This window comes from Gracilinanus agilis, chromosome 6 (assembly GCF_016433145.1).
Source record: "Gracilinanus agilis isolate LMUSP501 chromosome 6, AgileGrace, whole genome shotgun sequence".
NCBI lineage: Eukaryota > Metazoa > Chordata > Mammalia > Didelphimorphia > Didelphidae > Gracilinanus > Gracilinanus agilis.
The window spans coordinates 233,413,066-233,431,980 of NC_058135.1; the positions used below are offsets into that span (position 1 = coordinate 233,413,066).

Genomic DNA, 18,915 nt, shown 5'->3' on the forward strand with positions numbered 1-18,915 from the left:
AGCAGGAAAATGGGGGAGAAACTGAGACACCTGGGATGCAGATGCAGAAACTTGAGCCGTTTAGTTTTCCTACCTAGAGGAGGCGGTGGCATTAATGAAATGAGCAGGTAGGTAGACGACTGTGGCGCTGCCCAGTTGGCCCAGGACCCGGGTGGGATGTCAGTTTGGTTGTCAGCACCGTCGTGTTCCGAGAAGGGGCTGGGTGGGGGGCACGGTCCTACCCTCCCGGGGGGCCGTTGTCTCGATAGGGAAAACACGCCAGCGACTTCATGGCTGCTCAGGCCTTGCTCTTGGGTTGGGTGGAGAAGCTCATGGTTTTGTCTGGCTTGGGATGGAGGGGCAGCTTGCAAACGGAGTACGGTGCGGTCCTGCTCTCTCCTCTTGTCCCGTTAGCTGCCATGTGCTCCATTCCGCCGCGCTCCTCCCAAACTAGTAAAGCGCGATGTTTCCATCAGCAGACACTCCTTAGGTCAGGCCTAGATTCTTAACCTGGGCTCCGTGAACTTGGTGGTTGTGTTTCTAATATATATTTTTATAATACGAATCGTTTCCTTGGTGATCCTGTATGCTTCTCTGTCAACCTTTATAAACATGATTCTGAGAAGGGATCTGTCTATAGGCTTCATCAGATCACCAAAGGGGATCGCAGACATAAAAAGAAGAACCTCTGCCTTAGATGCACCCCAGAAAATGGATGCATAGGAGGCCAGGGGGAGGGCAGACCTGAAAGAGAACTGAGCTTCTCAAGGCTGAGGCGAGGGAGCCAGAGCCTACAGAGGCATGTGTGGCTGGCTGCCTACCAGATGTTGTCTGTGCCAAGTGAGGTGATGCTGTTTGGGCTGACTTTCTCCCCACAGGGGTGAGGTGTGTGTGCAGGGCTTGGTGGGGGAGGGAAAGACAGTGTGTACACACAGAAGAAATTGGGAGGGTGGAGACGAAGGAACACTGAAAGTGAGAATTGAGTAATAAGTGTGGGGGGCCCATGGTGAATGGGACCCAGTATCAGACAGTTTCCCCCGGGGTGTTGGGAGTTTAAAGGAGGCGTTGGCAGTCTGTCTGGCGTCTGAGCCTGGGACTTCTCTACCTCCTCCTTTCTCTTCTGCATACTCTATCTTCTTTTTTCTTTTCCCCCCAAACCCTTTAAAACAGTGGGTGTGAACGTGCTTGAACTGCCTTAAAGAATTCAGTGTCATTTGTCTGCAGGCTTTCTGCCCCCTCCTCCCTCCTCCAGTGTCTCAATTATTTCAAATGAGCTGTGTGTGATCCCCTTAACACAAAGCATGAAGGTGTGAGCCTCTTTTTCCAGCAATTGGAAAGCTACAGGTGTTGTTTTAATGACACTTGGCTTAAGTGGTCCCCACTCTGCCTTGATTTCCTGCCCTCCCCCCTCCCCATCCTGTGCTTTCCCAGGCCAGAATGGGATGCTTCTGTGCCAGGGACCCCATGGGGACTTCACTGAGCCCCCAGCCAGTAGCTGCTTATCAGCCTAATAAGCCTCACCGAAAGGATTTAAGGTATTGTTTATAGAAAATATTTGCTGTTTTTTGAAGTTAATTGTATGACAGCTTGAGTTCTCTGGAGAGAGAGTACCATGGAAATAAAACAAACCGTGAGTTTAATTTCAATTCTGGAGTCTCCAAGTGCAATTTGGTTGGTGGTGTTATCTAATGGTGAGACAGCGTACACATGTGCATCCATGTGTGTAAGTGTGCAGGAGCCTGCTGCTTTGAGCAGAAGAAAATTCTGGTACCTCCCTAGGTGCACTAATCTGTGCTTGCTATGTGTGGGCAGCGAGGGGCGTACGTTCCCCTGAAGATGGTCTTAGACTAGTGAGTCTTAGCCTTTTTGGGGTCCTGTCCCTCCTTGGCAGTTTGATAAAGCTTATTCTGGTGAATCCTTCTCATGTTTTAAAAATGCATAAAATAAAATAAATAATATTACAAAACACATTAGTGATGTTGAAAGATTTGTGAAAATATTTAAAGGAAAAAGGAAATATTAAAAGGAAAAGTTAACCATGTGGTGATGCACACCCAGCCTCCCAGCCCCTGGGAAGGCTGAGGCTGGTGGATGGCTTGAATTCAGGAGTTATGAACTCCAGTGGCCTGAGACTGGATGACTCCTCTAAATTCAGCACCAAGATGGTGAGCCCCTGGGAGCTGCCTAAGGAACTGAGAATTGGCCCAGGTTGGAAAGAGCCGGTGAAAGCTCCCATGCTGATCAGTAGGGGGACTGGGTTTGTGAGTGCCAGTTACTCACTTTTAGCCTGGGAGAGAGAAGGAAACCCAGTCTTCTAAAAAAAAAGAAGTTTGTGGGATGCCAAGTTAAGAATTTCTTGCTAGACAAAGATTCAATTTGGTCCAGCATCTGTTAAACCCCTGCAAGGCACGTTGCTAGGCACTGGAGAGCCTAAGATGGATTTGATATAAGCCTTCCTGTCCAGGAACTTCTTGCTTATAGGTGGAAGGACACGTAGATTCTACTACACTCGAATACACATCTCACTTCTCTCCCTCTCCCCCAGGAGACTTTCAGCTCTTTTGGACTCCGGTTATTTTGTTTCTCATTCCCTTCATCTTCATCTTTTCTTTCCTGGTGCTGATCACAATGCCTCATGCTTTATAGAATCTGAAGATGACTTTAGAAAACCTCTGGTTCAAACCCTTTCATTTTTCCAGATGAGCAAATTGAGACCCAGAAAATTTAAATGACTGACCGTAGGTCCCATGGAGAGTTAAGAGGTAGAACTAATTCAAATTTGAGTCTTTTGACTTCAGATCTGGCCGTCTTTGAACTCTTTGGTTCTTAACAAGTGTTTGAACAGGAAAGAAAGGATCTGCAAAGTGAGGGGATGAGATTTGACTTCTAAGGTCCCTCTCAGTTCTAAATCTATGATCCTGTGCTGGCCAGACAGATGGGCATGGGCACAAATCATTGCGATATGTTCAGTGTAAAGGAGAGATGGAGATGAAGTGTTTAAAAAAATTGGAGGAAGAGGGGAGAGAGGATATCAGAGAAGGCTTCATGGAGGAGGTCAGACTTGGGATGCACTTTGAAGGAAAAAAGGGAATTGACCAGATGGAGGATATGGCTATTCCAGGCTTGGGGAGATCACATGAGCCAAGGCATGGTGAATGGAATTGGTTTTTTCATAAGACTTGCTGCTTGAGACATTTTTATGTGCCTGAGAGCTGTGTCATGGTTTATATATATTTTTTTAATTTTTTGAACCCTTACCTTCCGTCTTGGAGTCAATACTGTATATTGGCTCCAAGGCAGAAGAGGGGTAAAGGGATTTAAAATGGGGGTCAAGTGATTTGCTCAGGGTCACACAACTAGGAAGTGTCTGAGGCCAGGTTTGAATCTAGGATCTCCTGGCTCTAGGCCTGGCTCTCGATCCACTGAGCCACCCAGCTGCCCCCTATTTTTTTTAAATCCCAAGTATTTAGGACTTGATGGTTACCAAGTACATTGTGTACTTCATCTCATTTGAATACCATACTAGCTAAAAACCAGTTAACCATAGGCATTGATTAAGAAGCCAAACTCCTTTAATTTTTATTAGCTTATTAATTTTTATTGATTATTACATCGTGTTGCTCTTTTGACTTGTGTGACCTTAGACAAGTCACATCTGAATCTTAGTTTCCTCATCTCTAAAAGGAGAGGATTAGATTAGATGAACTCCAAGGCAGTGGCATACTGGGAAATTCTTTAATGATCTGTTCTCTGGGGGAAAAGATGTATGCATGACATACTTTAAAATGTAATCTACATTATTTAACATTATATCCATCACTTTCATAAGTCTAGACTATTAACACATTAATAAATCAAGCCTTAATTTATAGCCTTTGCAGATTTCTAAGGTGTAAATGCTCACCCTGACAATTTAACAATCAGTTCTTTATCTTGAACCCATTTGAACTGCCTCTAGGACATCGCTGTTAAACCCCCTTCCAGCTTGACATCTGTGATCCTACTTTCTTTTTCCTAGTCTCACATCTGTCCTTGCTATTCGTTATCTACTGAGAAATAAGAACTAGGAAAGACTCATCCATTTTATTGATGGAAAACTAAAGGACAAAGAGTCACCTGTGTTGGATCAAATAAGAGATCACTGGCCAAACCAAAATCAGAGTGTGGGCTTAAATGTTTCTGATACCTTTCCTTGCTAGCTTCTATAGACAGACACACTCTAATACCCTTCTCTCCTCCCTTCCTTTTAGTAGGAAGACCATTGAGTTAACTTTCTCGCTCACTCTTTATCCTCAGCCCACGACTCAACAGCCAAATAATCAACATTCCTATAACTCAAGACAAGGAAAGAGAAGTCTTTGTTCAAATCATCCCACGGTAGTTCAGGAATCTCATAGCACAGAAACCCAGTGAATGAGCTTTTAAATTAATAGACTTTATTTAATGACACTGAGATGTGCTTCTGATGGCCCTTTTTCCTGTCTTGTCTTTTTCTCCCTCCTGGGGATCTCGGTGACTCATTGTGCTTTGGGGCCATCTCTGGATGCTTATAAACTGTGCAGTTTTTCCTGCAGATGTTAATCTCAGCTCAAGAGAGTTCCTCTCTTTTGGGAGTGGGAAGATTCTCTGTAAAAACCAGTACCGTGAATGGCTTCCACTCTTAAGAGTCTCGAGGGAATTGGTTTGGATTCCCCCAAGTCCAGGAAGTGTAGCTAAAGCCTACAAGATGTGATAGTAAAGTAAATTGATCGATTGTTAATAATCACAATAACTAATATTTTTATATTACTTTCATGTGTGTAAAACACTTTACAACTATCTCGTTTTGTCCTTACAACAACCCTAGGAGCTAGACTTTGAGCTACTTCAGAGCAGGGACCATATTTTACCTTTCTTTGCATATCTAAAATGTAATACAGTGTCTGGCACATAGTAAATATTTATTGGCTATATATCATTATTTTACAAGTGAGGAAATTCAGGCAAACAAATTAAATTACTTGCCTAAGAATGCACAGCTAAGTCAAATTTGAACTCCAGTCATCTCGATTCTAGGCTCAGCACTTTATATGCTGGGCTACTAAAACTGTTGGAATAGATATCCAATAGGGAGCTGGCCTCTTCAAAGAAGTCACTTTGAGAGGTCATACTCCCATTTCAAAGAGAGGCTGCATGAAGTAGTAAACAGGATGATGGACTTGGCATGAGGAAGGCCTAGATTTAAGTTCTGTCTCTGGCACTTGGGATGAGCTGCTTCAGTTTTCTGAGCCCCAGTTTTATTTTCTTCCAAGTTAAGGAACTGGACAAGATGATCTCTAAGGTTCCTTGTAACCTTAAATCCTAGCTCTGTGCTATTCGATAAAGGGAGATTTAAAATAATGAGAAGCGGTGGAAGCTCCTTATGCTTGGGAGTTCCCTCTTCCAAGAGTCAGGTGGATTATGGTCTCTCCCCTTGGGCAGCTCTCATTCAGATAAAGTTGATTACCTAAGATCATTAGACCCAAGTGTCCTATGGCTCTTGCTCAGGTGTTCTGAGGTCCATTTCATTCCTGCAGTTTCAGAAAATCTTAGAGGAAATTTTCATCCTGGAGTCCGGATTTTGCATGAGTCGTTGTTTATCACCTTGAACTTTAACTGAGATTCTTTGGGTTGGGAACCCGGAGGATAAGAAGTTGCTAGATAAGGCATAGCTGGGTCTCAATGGGCAAATGGAGGGAGCTATTGTTGCTGGGCCTCAGGTGCAGTGATTGTCAGGCCATGATAGGAAGAACATCAAAAAGGTGAGTGATGGTCCTCTGGAATGGCTTCATCATTCCCACTCCCTATCTCTTCCTATTCAGCCTGTGGAATGTCTAGAGCTCTTATCTCTTCCAACCAGAATAGAGGAGGAGACAAGTTATCACCTCTGATGCTATAGAAATGAATGGATGGATGGATGGATGGATGGATGGATGGATGGATGAATGGATACATGGATGGATGCTAGGACTGGCTTTTGATCCAAATAACGCAAGCCTAGGGTATGGAAGTTTACATAAAATGCAAGAAGAGTTGCTGTTCAGTAAAAAAAGGTAGATATAAGTTTAGAGCAGAAACACATTTCATTCCAAATGAGCCTTCTGATCTCTAGCTACAAAAACCAGAGAGGTGTTTTTGGACTGTACCGGGGGCAGCACTGATGTCATAGACTAGGAACTGGAAGAGACTTTAGAACCCACCTATTCCATCCTCTTTGCTTTATGAGAATAAGGAAAAGAGCGAACGGGACTTTCCACAAGGTTCCTCAGCTTGTAAGTGACACAAACATTCTTTACTCTTAGATCTGAAAGGGTTTATTCCAACCCTTCATTTGACAGATAGAGAAACTGAGATATAGTGAGCTTGTGGCTTCTCTCAGGTCACACAGTTAGTAAATGACCAAGGTGGGATTTGAACTTAGTCTGTCTGATACCACCACAAACTTCTCTTATTTTCTATAGGTTTTTGCTAAAATAGTTATTGGAGGGTGGTTGTTGTTTTTCAGTAATTTCAATTGTGTCTGGCTCTTCATGACTCCATTTAGGGGTTCTTGGCAAAGATCCTGGAGAAGTTTGCTATTTCCTTCTCCAGCTCATTTTACAGATGAGGAAACTGAGGCAAACAGGATTAAGTCACTTGCCCAGAGTCACACAGCTAGTGTCTGAGGCCAGGTTTGAACTCAGGAGGATGTCTTCTTGACTCCAGACTCAGCCCTTTATCCAGTGTGCCACCTAGCTATTATTGGAGGGTAGAGGCAGTGATAACCTCTCTTTTCCTAGCCTGAATTTCAGATAGATTGATTTAATAAGACTCGGGGATATCTGCCCCACTCCCTATGTGTCTCAGTTCCTATTGGCAGGGATAGAACCTCCATTCAGATGGTGAAGGATTTTCACACAGACTAATATTCCCGGAATCTTGTGTAAGGGGAGAGAATGGGTTTTTACAGACACTTGAGGGACTGTGGAGAGATTGAGACTGAGCTTGGTAAAGGAACTGAGAGACACTGTAGAATAAATATTCTTCCTCTCTCCAAACTTTGGAGCTTTTAAGGGATGGAGGGGACCATTGAAGAAGCCCATGTAAAGTGTTTTTGATGCAGCCCTGCCTGGAAGCAAAGGGATAAACTAAGCACCCTCCCACAGCCCTTCCCACCCCCTGATTTTGTGCCACCTTCCCTGCTGTCCCCAAATTGAATGGTTTGGGCTCAGTGACTTTTTCTCAGTGGGGAGAAGTAACCAAAAGCCTGGCTAGGAAGGAGAAAATGGGTGGGGAATCCGGGAAGCGTGTGCCTGAGCTGATAAGAAGGCAGTGACGTTTTTGGGGGGGTTTGGGATTTTTTTCCCCCTCCTAGTGGAAAGCAAGCCTTCTACCACCCAGCACCAGCAGAATTGGCCCCCTGGCCATTCCAGAAGTCTCCTACCTACTCCTGCCATTGTTCAGAGAACAGGGTGAACAGCCTGCTTCTGTGAAGAGCTGGGGGATGTCCCAGCTCTGTCCTTAAGGGCGCAGGAACTCTTGTCCCAATTCCGGGGGTTGTTTTGAGAATCAGCAGATCCTCCGGCTGGAGCCTGGGACTCATCCCTTGGGCTTTTCTTGGACACTTTTCCCAGGTTATGGTTGGGCCAAAGTGCCTCCCTTCTCTGTGAAGGCCATGGAGGGGTGTGGCGACCTCCCCCTCTGACTCCAAGATCAGGTTTCCACCTGCCCCGAAGTGGAGAGGCTCGGTTTGGCACCGAGCATCCCTTGCCCGCCTGCTGGGCAGGTGGTAAACAAGAATCTAGTATCGGAGCTCGAGCTCTGCTGCTTAGAGGCAAGATTCCTCTCCGCGACTCAGGAGGATTGGTGAGTTAGGCGGGAGACCCAGGCTGCTTTCTTTGGGTTTTCGTGGACAAGTCCTAAAGTTTCCGTGGAGGCGTTTTGCCAACTGTATCTGCAACTACCATGGTAGGTCCTGGGGATGGGTCATCTCTGAGGCAGGAGAAGGAGGATCTCGGGGCAAGCATGTTGTGATAATCTCCTGAGGGGGGATAGGGGACTGGGCAGGCTGCCTTGAGCGAAGCTGGGTAGAAGTAGTAGATTCCTTTTTTTTTTTTTTTCCTCTGTTCCAGAGGTGTATTGGATTCACGTTTCCACCTCCTTCCCCAGGTGCTGTGCAAAGGGTTAAGCATCTTTGCAGGCTCTATTTTGGGGAGAACCAAGTGTTCTCAGAATAGAATTCTTTGTTATATGGTCTATTTTGGGATGTGGGCCCTGTGGGCGTTTATGTAAGCATTTCTGTATCTGTGTGTATTTAGGGGGGCAGGGAGCAAGGAATCAGCTCTAGTTACTAATTATAAACAGTTTCTTCTGGGATCCTGGGCAGATGGAGGTATGTGTGTGTGTGTGCGTGTGTATCTGTGTGTGTATGGGTAAGGGGTAGATTAGTGGGTGCCAAGTGCTGACTACAGAGCAGATAGCTGGATGTGTGGTTGTGTGCCCATGAGCAAATGATGCATGGGGAGGAGGAGAGGCACTTGGTTACCTTGAGGTAGTTCAATTGGGATAGAGGAGGGTAGCCATCAGGGTTGAGTGATTCTGTCCCTTCACCTCCCTAGTGGCCAATATGGAGAGTCCAATTCTGCTTCTTTGCACTTAGAAGTTGTGAGACTTTGGGATAGTGTCTAAAGTTCTGAGCCTCAGTTTCCTCATCTGCAAAATGAAGGAGTTGGAGCAGATGATTCCTGATGGCTCTGACAGAGTTCTAGAGTTATGGTCTGAGGAGCCTGGGTGTATTTACTGTTTATTAGCCTAGATTGTGTCCAGCTGAGGGGACAGAGAGATAGAGCATTGACTTTAGAAACTGATGAAAGACATCAGCTCTCTGTTCATTCACAGGGATTATAGGATCATATTTCTAGAGCTTGAAGAGACCTTAGTGACCATCTAGTACAACTCCCTCCTTTTTCAAGTGAGGAAACTGAGGCCAGGGAGTTTAAAGCATTTAGCCAAAGTCACAAAGGTGGGAAATGATCAAACTAGAATTCTCCTGATTCCTAATTTGAAGCTGAGACCATGGAGTCCATACCATGCCTCCTGTGGACGCTGGCCCTTTTCCAAGCAGAAACCCTTGGCTTCTGGTCTTTAGCTTAGCTCTTGTTTAACTGTGTTCCTTCTCCCTTTTCTTTAGGCTGAATTCCCATATGTCAAAGCAAGATTTTATGAACCAGAGACCCTCCAGTATGGTCAGTGAAACATCCACAATTGGAACTACATCCACTCTAGACATGAAATCAGGACCAAGGGTGAGTTCCAGATGGCTCAACTGTCCCTTCCCTCCTCTGTAACCTTGATCATGACCTGTCCCATGGAAATCTAGTCTAGGCAAGGACTTTGGAAACATCTCTCTTATTTGCACAGTACTTCTCAATATTCAGAGAACTCATCCACCATCCCATTTCATTTACTTATTTATTTTTTGCTGTATTGAGTACATTCATTTATTTGTTCATTTCATTTATTTATCTATTTTGTTCAAAGATATTTTATTTTCCAAATTATATGTAATAACAATTTTTAACATACATTTTCTGAAATTTTAAGATCCAAATTATTCCCTCCCTTTCCTCCCACATCTCAGACATGATAAGCAATTGATTTGGATTATACATGTGTTATCATGCAAAACATATTGGTCATTGTTGTAAGGGAATACTTATATAAAACCAAAACTCCAAAATAAAACCACAAATAAACTAATGTAAACAGTATGCTTTGATCTGCATCTAACTCCAACAGTGCTTTCTCTGGAAGTGGATATTATAACCCATCATAAGTCCTTCAGAATTGTTCCAGATCATTGTATTGCTGAGAGTAGTTAGTCTTTTCCTAGTTGATCATAATACAATATTACTGTTACTATGTACAATGTTTTCCCATTTCTGCTTATTTTGTTTTGTATTAGTTCATGATCTTTTATCTTTTTTCTGAAATCATCCTGCTTATCATTTCTTATAGCATAATAGTATTCCATTACCATTATTTATTTATTTTTTGAGGCTGAGTCTCCCCATATCCCCAGTCTGGAAGTTTAGGGGCTCAACTCCATTCCAACTTCAGAGCTTTGGCCTGCTCCATTTCCTACCTGGGCTGGTTTGAACCTCCTTAGGCAATCCGATGCCTCTTCCTACTCTGGAGATTCAGCAATCAGCTTTGGCTCCCTGTAGTTTAGAACTCCTTAGCTCAAGCAGTCTATTAGCCTCAGCCTTCTCCCTACGCCCACCCCTACTACACAGTGGTGTCTACACCTCATGTGCCCTTGGGCAAATTGCTTCCTTCTCTGGATCTATAGCTTCTTCTACAAAATGTAAGGAGCTGGGCTAGATGTTTCCTAAGGGCCCTTCCAGCCCTGAGCACCTGTGATTCTATGGGATTTAATCTTTGGGTATCTCCTGTCCCTAACCCTGGGTCCTGGGTTCTTCCCATTTCTTCTTTAGAAAAGTGAGCAGGGTATGATTTATGAACTCTGTATGACCAACTGTGAAGTTTCAGAAAAGGTGAAGAACTTCTCTCAGCTCACAGCAGTGTCATGAGAGTCCCAGGTCTGGAATCTGTGCTTAGTGGTCCTGGTTCAATTATTTTCTCACCACTCTAATAAGGCAGAGGATACCTCTACTTAACTCTCTGTTGCCCAAGTGCTTGCACAATTAAAGCTGCTGGTAGGACCTTTTTCATCTTTAACACCTGTGTTTATGGAAGCTATACTGTGCTCACAGCCCCGGGTTAGGTCCTGGAGACACTCAAGGGTTAAGTCCCACAGAATCTTAGGAGTTTAGAGCTAAAAGGGACCTTAGGAAGCATCAAATTCATCTCCTTACATTTCTGTGGAGAAGGTAATAGTTGCAGAAAAGGGAAGCAATTTGCCTAAAGTCACCCAGGATCTATTGTGAACTCATGTCCCACTCCTGGTCCAGTCACTGTTCCTTCTGTAAGTGATCCTAGATTAAGCAGATTTTATCAGCTTTAGGCTACTGAAGGACATATTGAGATCATTCTTGGCTAGTGGAAGCAAGCAATACTGGGTCTGGAGTCTAAAGACTGGTGCTCAGATCCTGGCTTGGCTAATTCCTATCTATGTGACCTAGGAAAGTCACCTAACCTCTGTAAGCTTCAATTTCCTATTGTTTACAATAGGAAGTTGGACTAGATGAGCTAGTCTAAGGTCCACAGTAAAGCCAGCCCTAAATCCTATGAAATTCCCAGATGACTCATCACTATTTGGGGCCATCTTTTTGGATCTTATGATTGTTGATGCTGCTTGCAGAGACACTGTGTATCCCAAATGCCATCATCTCTCTCTCCCCCATTTCTTTTTTGGTGATCATTATCTCTTAGAATCATTGTATGCATGGCCATATATTTCTAGAATTGGAAGTTAGTGTCTTGGCTTCCATACTTCCAAGTCAAATGGTGGCCTCTATAGCTATTGTGGCTGTTGTTTAAAAAAAAAGATGCTTCTGGGACTGAGAAGTTCTTTTTTTAATCAAACCTAAATCTTTCTACTGCTCTAGTTAAAAACCTTGAGGTTTTCTTTTTCTCCTCTAGGTTATCAAAACTAGCAAAATTCACAGCTTTGGAAAGAGGGACCAGGCTATCCGAAGGAACCCCAATGTCCCTGTGGTGGTGAGAGGATGGTTGCACAAACAGGTGAGGTCTTCAGATAATGAGAAGGGACAATAGGGATGGGGAATCTTTCTCCAGAAAAAGTTAAAAAAAAAAAGACCCATAAAGCATTTCTGTCATGAGATGACTTTATACAGATACATTATTCAAAGGCCCTTCAGAGAGGCACATGCACCAAAGGGGCCCCAAAACACAAAGTCTCACCCTCTGCAGGGAAACTGCTGACTTTGGGGCAGGAACTTATCTCTGCATATGTAGGTAATTGCTAAGCTAGCAGTTATCTGCAGCATTGAAAAACCTCAGTTTCTTCATTTATAAAATGGGCATGATATATTATCATATTTCTTCCCTGCCAGAGTTATTGGGAGAAAGACCCCTTGTGAATCCTTTAGTCCCTTAGAAATGTATTTTATTGTTATGTTTTTATTGTAAAGACTAAAGTGGGGCTTCCTTACAAACCCAATTCAGTTGTACAACTGCAAGGAAAAGTGGGGAGGGCTATGGACAGATGTCCCTCTGAATTGGCTTGTTCCCCTTTGCAGGATAGCTCTGGGATGCGGTTATGGAAAAGAAGATGGTTCGTGCTTGCTGATTACTGTTTGTTTTACTATAAAGGTGAGCAGATGTTCTGGTCATGGGGCCCCCTGACAGAGAGAGAGGTGGGTCTGAGGCCCTTTCTCTTGGTCAGCTTCACAGTCTTCTTTAAGGTTCCCAGTGCTGCTGCCTCCCTAGATGTCTTCAAGTCTGATAAAATGAAATTGCTCTGAGTTTGTAGCTCTTATCTCCTTCCCACATTTAGCTGATGGTAGGTCTCTGGAATGACATCCCCTGGAAGGGTTAGCTCGCTGTCCCTGACTCCCGTAGTCCCAGAAATTCAAGCTCAGGGAAATACTTATGTGCAAAGCACTGAGAACACAGAAAAAGAGATGACCCAGGTTCTGCTTTCAAGGTGTTTCTAACCTAGAATAAATGACTCTGATAGGAGAGCAAAGCCATATCCCAAATACAGGAGGCAGGAGAGAGAATGCTCACTTCAGGGGCCAGGCAGCCAAAGAAGACTTCATGGTGGGGATAGCCTTTGAGTTGGTCTTTGAAAGAAGGAAAAGATTTTAACAAACTAGATGGGGAGAATAAGGTGGGGGAGCTCATCCCAGGCACCCAGAAGATAGAGTGAGCAAAGACATAGGCATATGGGGGAAGGCAAGTTAAAAATGGGAGATGGAGAGAAGTCTAACTTGCCTGGAGCTTAGAGAGGTAAGGACAATCCCTCCTGTGGGAGGTACTTGAGTTATTTTATGTTGTATCCAGTTTGATTCATTTATAGATATTGCACATCCCACAGTCTTCTCAAATCCTATCCCCCTGAGGGCACAGACCTAGTCTGGAAATTTTCCAGTTAAGCTTAAAAGAACAGACAAATGCATATGTATACATACATAGGCAAGGGATAGAACTTAGTGCCCTAAATATGTGTTGTGTGCATCTGGGTAGAGAACTGTGCTAGGCAGAGAGCTAAGAGAGCATCTGTCCTTGTGGAGTTTATAATTTAGGAGAAAGTTACTTCTGTCCCTTCTCCTGTGAATTCCTAGATGATCTCTTAGGTCCCCTCTACTTATAAACCCAGGACTCTGTTCCTATTCTTCTTCCTTCCTTTCTTCCTTCCTTCCTTCCTTCCTTCCTTCCTCCCTCTCTCTTTCTCTTTCTCTGAAACAAGCAAGAATTTTAAACAATTTTTGACATCCCAGAAATATACCAAAATATACATCAAATTTATGTTGTTGCTTTAAAAAAAAATCCTTACCTTCTGTCTTAGAATTGATACTAAGTATTGGTTCCAAGACAGAAGAGGGCTTAGCAATAGAAGTCCCTCATATTCCAAATTCTGTGATTTTCCCATTTTCCCATACTACCTCCCCTGTGCTAATTTGCAACTTCTTTCAATCAATAAGCATTTATTAATCACTTACTCTGTACCAGGCACTGTGTGAGGTGCTGGGGATGCAAAAACTGCTCTCGGGGAGCTCACAGTGTAATGGGGGAATCATCATGCCAACAAATATGTACAAACCATATATATTCAGGATTAATTGGAGACAATCACCATAGGGAAGGCAATGGGAGGGAGAGGGGGGAAAAGCTTCATGCAGAGAGTAAGGCTTTAGTTGAGACTTAAAGGAAGCAGAGATGAGAAGGGAGAGAGTGACAGACAGTGGGGACCACCAGAGAAAATGTTCAGTCAAAAAAGATGAAGGGTCTTAGGGAATAGCAAGGAAGTAAGTGTCACTGGATCTTGAAGTACAGGGAAGAGTAAGGTATAAGAAGGCTAGAGAGAAGGGATAGCTACATAGCTCAGTGGGTAGAGAACCAAGCCTAGGGTCAGGAGGACCTGGGTCAAATCTGCCCTCAGATACTTCCTAGCTGTGTGACCTAGGGAAAATCACTTAACACAACTGGAAAACCCTAACCAAAACTGATCCTAAAATAAAAGGTAAAGGCTTTAAAAAAAAAAAGAAGAAGAAGAAGAAGAAGCTGCCTAGAGAGGCGGGAAGGGACCAAGATAGCCAGGATTCTGAAAGCCACTTTACAGCCTTAGGGAGTTTCCCAGAGGCTCTGAGCTTAGGTGACTTTATCTAGTGTCACACACCAGGAGCTGTCAGAGGAGGGATTTGAACCCAACTCTTCCTTTTCCTGAAGTCAACTCCCTCTCCATGATAGCATGCTGCCTCTTGTCAGCTGTTATTATTGACTGTTTAATCAGTTCATTTTGTAACCTGTGGTTTGGCTCTATCCTCTGGGATAGAATGCTTATCTCCAATTTCTTCTCATCTCCACCTGTTGAAACATGTTTCTCCCTTTGAGGATCAGGCCAGGAGCCACCCCTTCCATGATGCCTTCCCTCATCCCCCTTTTCTAGCAAGAGATGATTCGAGCCGCCTCATTTTTCTAGAGTCTCGTGTCTGGATCTCTCCCCTTTCCTTACCGCATCTTGCCTTACCTTGCTTCACATCTCCACCTAAGCACAGTCTGTGTTTCAGAGGCGAAGGGAGTCTTGATGACCACTGGCTGGAAATGCTAGAGAGGAGGCTCATCAATTAGGACTAGAGCTCCTTCGAAATCCCTTTGACTTTCCCAAATTCCAATCCTTGAAGGCAGAGACTATGTTGCTTTTCAGCATTATATTCTAGTACCCAAAGACAGGACCTTGTAGATTAAAAAAAAATCAAACATGCACATATGCCTACTGTTTGTTTGGGGTTCTTTTAAACCCTTATTTTCTGTCTTAGTAACAACTCTCAAGACAGAAGGGCAAGGGTTAGGAAAACAGGGTTAAGTGACTCACTCAGGATCACACAGCTAGGAAGTGTCTGAGGACACATTTGAACCCAGGTCCTCTTGTGGCATTCTATCCTTTGTACCATCCCAATGCATGTTTATTGATTAGCCCTGTTCTTCTTTTGATGAGAACCTATGGGTCATCCTGATTTTTTTTTCTTCTGTTCAAAGACAGTCGAGAAGAAGCTGTCCTTGGGAGCATCCCACTGCCCAGCTATGTGATCTCTCCTGTTGGGCTTGAAGACCGTATAAATCGCAAGTATTCCTTTAAGGTATAAATGGAGAGATTTGTCTTTTGGATTATGTATTTGAACATTAACTTAAATATATTTGAAAGTTAATTCAATTAAAAATTATGACTTATCACTCTATCATTTGTATGTATGGGTATGCGATTTGTGGGTTTTGGCTTTAAAAGATCACTCTATAGCAAAAAAAAAAATAATATGGAACTAGGTATCAAGTGACAGCATTTGTACAACCCAGTGGAATTGCTTGTTGGCTCTAGGAGTGGAAGGGAAAGATAATGAATCCTGTAAATGTAGAAATATGTTTTTAAAATAAGTTTCTTAAAAAAGAAAGTTAATTCAATCAAGCCAAGAACACCTGACTTTCTTGGGGTAGATGATAATGTCTGAAGCAAAATGTCTTCATGGCTCCATTCTTTGTAGTTTTCATTTCCAGAAGAACTTGAGTCCCAGCTTATCTAGGGCCCCTGTTCTGCTACTTATAAGCCAGGGGCTCCCCAAAAGGTTCATGTAGGGTCTCAGCTTGGTGGACCCCGAGGTCCCAGGCTCTGAGGAAGAAGGGTTTCATGGCTTCTGGTGACTCTAGCCATAGGAATTCAGAACTGGGGACTCTAGAACCATTACAGACATCTTCTAGTAGAAGAGATTTCTTCCCTCCTCACATACCTCCATCTTTCTTAGCCTATGAATTTATGTTTGGTTCATGTTCCATTTTCCCATGTTCTCTTTGAAAAGAGTGGTACTGTTGGAACATGATTAGGATGTAGAATTAGAAAGGACTTTAGACATCACCTAAGCCAACCCCTTTGCTTTATAAAAGAAGAATCCGAAGTCTAGAGATGAGAAAGGATTCTGGCCAAATTCTTGTTATTTGCAGTAAGTGAATAGCAGAGATAGGTTTCACCTTTGGGTTCTCTGACTCAAAATCTTGGGCTCTAGTCACTCTTGTTGTCATTTTAGGACTTTTGTGCTCCTTAAAACTCAGCTCCATCTTTTTGGTTTCCTGCCAGTTTTTCTTTGTGGCTATTGGAATCCTCTTTCTCTTGTACCTCTCCTTTTTTTTTTTTTTCCCCTCCCACAGCCAATAAGATATTGCAATGGGTTTCACATGTCATTGATCAAGACCTATCCCATCATTTATGAGACTCAACTTTCTTTTTTATTCATGCTCTTTTTCCATATTCTCCTCTGGGTGAATATTTCAAAATAGCTTGAAATTCAAACCAGAAACGTGAATGTAAGCTAAGTGCCAAATTCAGTGAAATAAGGTAGTCGCTAGTATGCCACAAGTATTTTACTGGCTAAATTCTCCCACTCCATCAATTCCATTTAAGAGAAGGGATGGAGAGGTTGATGCAAGCACCTAGGCTCTGGGGTCCACCAACTCCCTTGGAAACCCTTCATTAAAGGCCATTATCCCAAAGCCCCTCTAAGATTCAAGTGAAGAATTTTGGGAAATTTCCTCTTGGGTTTTCACTGAAGGGCTGGGTTCCTGGTATTAATACTGGAAGCTCCTCTTGGTCTGAATATCGTCAAGGACCTGTTGCAATTCTTCATCTTCAAATCGACCCTCTAAGGTTGGAATCAGAGCCTTGGCCTCCTCTGCTGTCTCAGGACAAAGGTTCGCTAAACAAGCCAACTCAAATTTATGGAGCTTTTTCCGGAGTAACAAACTCCGAACACTAGCGATGGTTTCCCTGTTTCTAAAACGACTGAAACGTGCAGTGTAATTTAAAGTTTTCATGGAAACCTCTGAAAGTCCTCGCTCATCCCCCGCACTCTCATTCTGTTGCTTTCGATGCTCTAGAAGCATGTGGACCTCTGAATTTAGAAGAGTTTCTGCTGTTCCAAACTCTTTGGGAAAGACGAGCTGCCAGGCCTCCTCGTCCACATCGCCAGCGCCAGGGTCGCTGCCTCCAGCCGCCACCACCCTCCTGCTCGGCAGGGTTCCTTTCTCGAACAGCTCCGGCTCTTTTAAGAAGCTTGGCTCCATAATCTGTAAAGCGTTAAGCAGCGCGAGGGGAGGAGGGACAGGAGTTGCCTAGCTGGGGCCGGTCTTCGCCCCGATACCTCACTCCGCCCAGACTCGGCCCTCCACCGGGGATCCTCCACCTCAGGATCCTAGTCTCTCGGTCGGTTCAGAATCCAAGGATCCGAGCAGCAGTCTAAGCCTCAGCAGTCTCCAGTGAAGTTCCCTGAAAGACTCTCTCCGGGAGACACCCTTCACTACAATCAACTTCACCAGAATGATTCCTCGGGCATCTGCATGCCTTTTATAGTGGTGTCCTAGTCCCTGCCCCTTCTCACAGGGGCCAATCACAGTTTCCCAATTGTCTAGCACTGCCCTGGGGTGGGGTGGGGTTTCTGCAAACAAGTTCACACCTTCTGGAGGGGTGAGTAGTCATCAAAAGGGTTCACTGGTTCCTGGCTGACTGGGTTTCTAAAGGTGCAGACTCTGATCCTAGGAGTCACAAGTTTGCGACTGAGTTAAAACGGCGAAGCTCTCCAAGTAAGTGACTCGGGAGTTCTCCAAGGACCTTGCTAGCTTCAAGCCCAGTACTGCATAGGTATTCAATCTTTTGTGAAGAGGGTTCAATTCAAATGTAGACAAAGGAGACCTAATCCCGTTTTCACTTCCCAGCAGGGGCGCTCCACCTTAGGGTTAACTCAAAATGCACAAAGGGAAGGAAGGATTCCCTTTCCCAAGTGTAAACTCTGAGAGAACCAAGAATTCCCTTTTCCAGTATCTACACTTATTGCTTCCTTGGGCCAAGGTTTGGAATGGACCACCCACCAGAAACTTGATTCAACTATGAGAGGACAGAACAACCTGGCCTCACTCCCTTCTGCCTCATGCAAAGACGTCCGAGTTCGAGGGAAAAATTTCAGTAATCCTGGGTGACTTTGGGAAACTGCATGATGTATGCTTTGGCTGGAAGGAGTTAGTCTTTTTCACCCTAAGGCCTGATTGGGGGCTCCAGAAAGCACTTTCCTTCCACTCTTCTCTGCATTTTGCCTTTGTTGACTTCTTTTTACTGAGCAGAACTTTAGAGACCTTCTATTTCTCTAGCATGACTCTGAACTTTCTCTCTCATTCCACCTTTGTGCTGGCACAGCAAGGATTACAGGCCGAGACAAGCCCCCATTTCATTTTTTTTTTAATTTTAATTTTGAATATTTCCCCAGAGTTACATGTTTCATTTTCTTTCCCTCTCCCCTAAATCCCCCTCACCTGTCTTGGGCAAGGGCACGGCTTCACTGGGTTTTACATGTATCATTGATTAAGACCTAATTCCATATTACTGACAGTTGGAGTAGAGTTATCGTTTAGTGTCTCCATCCCCAATGATATTCCCATCAGCCCATGGGTTCAAGCAGTTGTTTTTCTGCTGTGTTTCTCCTCCCCCAGTTCTTCCTCTGAATGCGGCTACTTGTCTTTCTCCTAAATGCCTCAGCCTTGCTCTGAATCCTTGCATTGCTGTTAGCAGAGAAGTAGGTGATATTCGATTGTACCAAAGCGTATCAGCCACTGTGTATAATGTTCTCCTGGTTCTGTTCCTTTCACTCTGCATCAGTTCCTGGAGACAGAAAACTGACTGAGAATATATCACCTGGCAATTTTATGATTTTAAGGTTTTAAAGCATCTTTATCTACACTCGCTCACACACACACACA

At 43.9% G+C, this 18,915-nt stretch overlaps 2 protein-coding genes across 2 annotated transcripts in view; one reads left to right on the top strand and one right to left on the bottom strand.

Moving 5' to 3' along the window:
- The window catches only part of PLEKHA7 (pleckstrin homology domain containing A7), a 98,841-nt gene that overhangs the window by 20,999 nt on the left and 58,927 nt on the right, over positions 1 to 18,915 (top strand). Inside the window, exons 2-5 of the mRNA XM_044681810.1 lie at positions 9,167 to 9,281; positions 11,581 to 11,682; positions 12,201 to 12,273; positions 15,163 to 15,263. Coding sequence (XP_044537745.1) covers positions 9,180 to 9,281; positions 11,581 to 11,682; positions 12,201 to 12,273; positions 15,163 to 15,263 — 378 coding nt within the window. The 5' untranslated portion in view covers positions 9,167 to 9,179. The remainder of the gene's footprint in view (positions 1 to 9,166; positions 9,282 to 11,580; positions 11,683 to 12,200; positions 12,274 to 15,162; positions 15,264 to 18,915) is intronic.
- LOC123251728 (DNA-directed RNA polymerase II subunit RPB4-like) lies at positions 16,738 to 17,232 on the bottom strand. Its single transcript, XM_044681028.1, has one exon. The coding sequence runs from the start codon at positions 17,230 to 17,232 to the stop codon at positions 16,738 to 16,740; it is 495 nt and encodes a 164-aa protein (XP_044536963.1).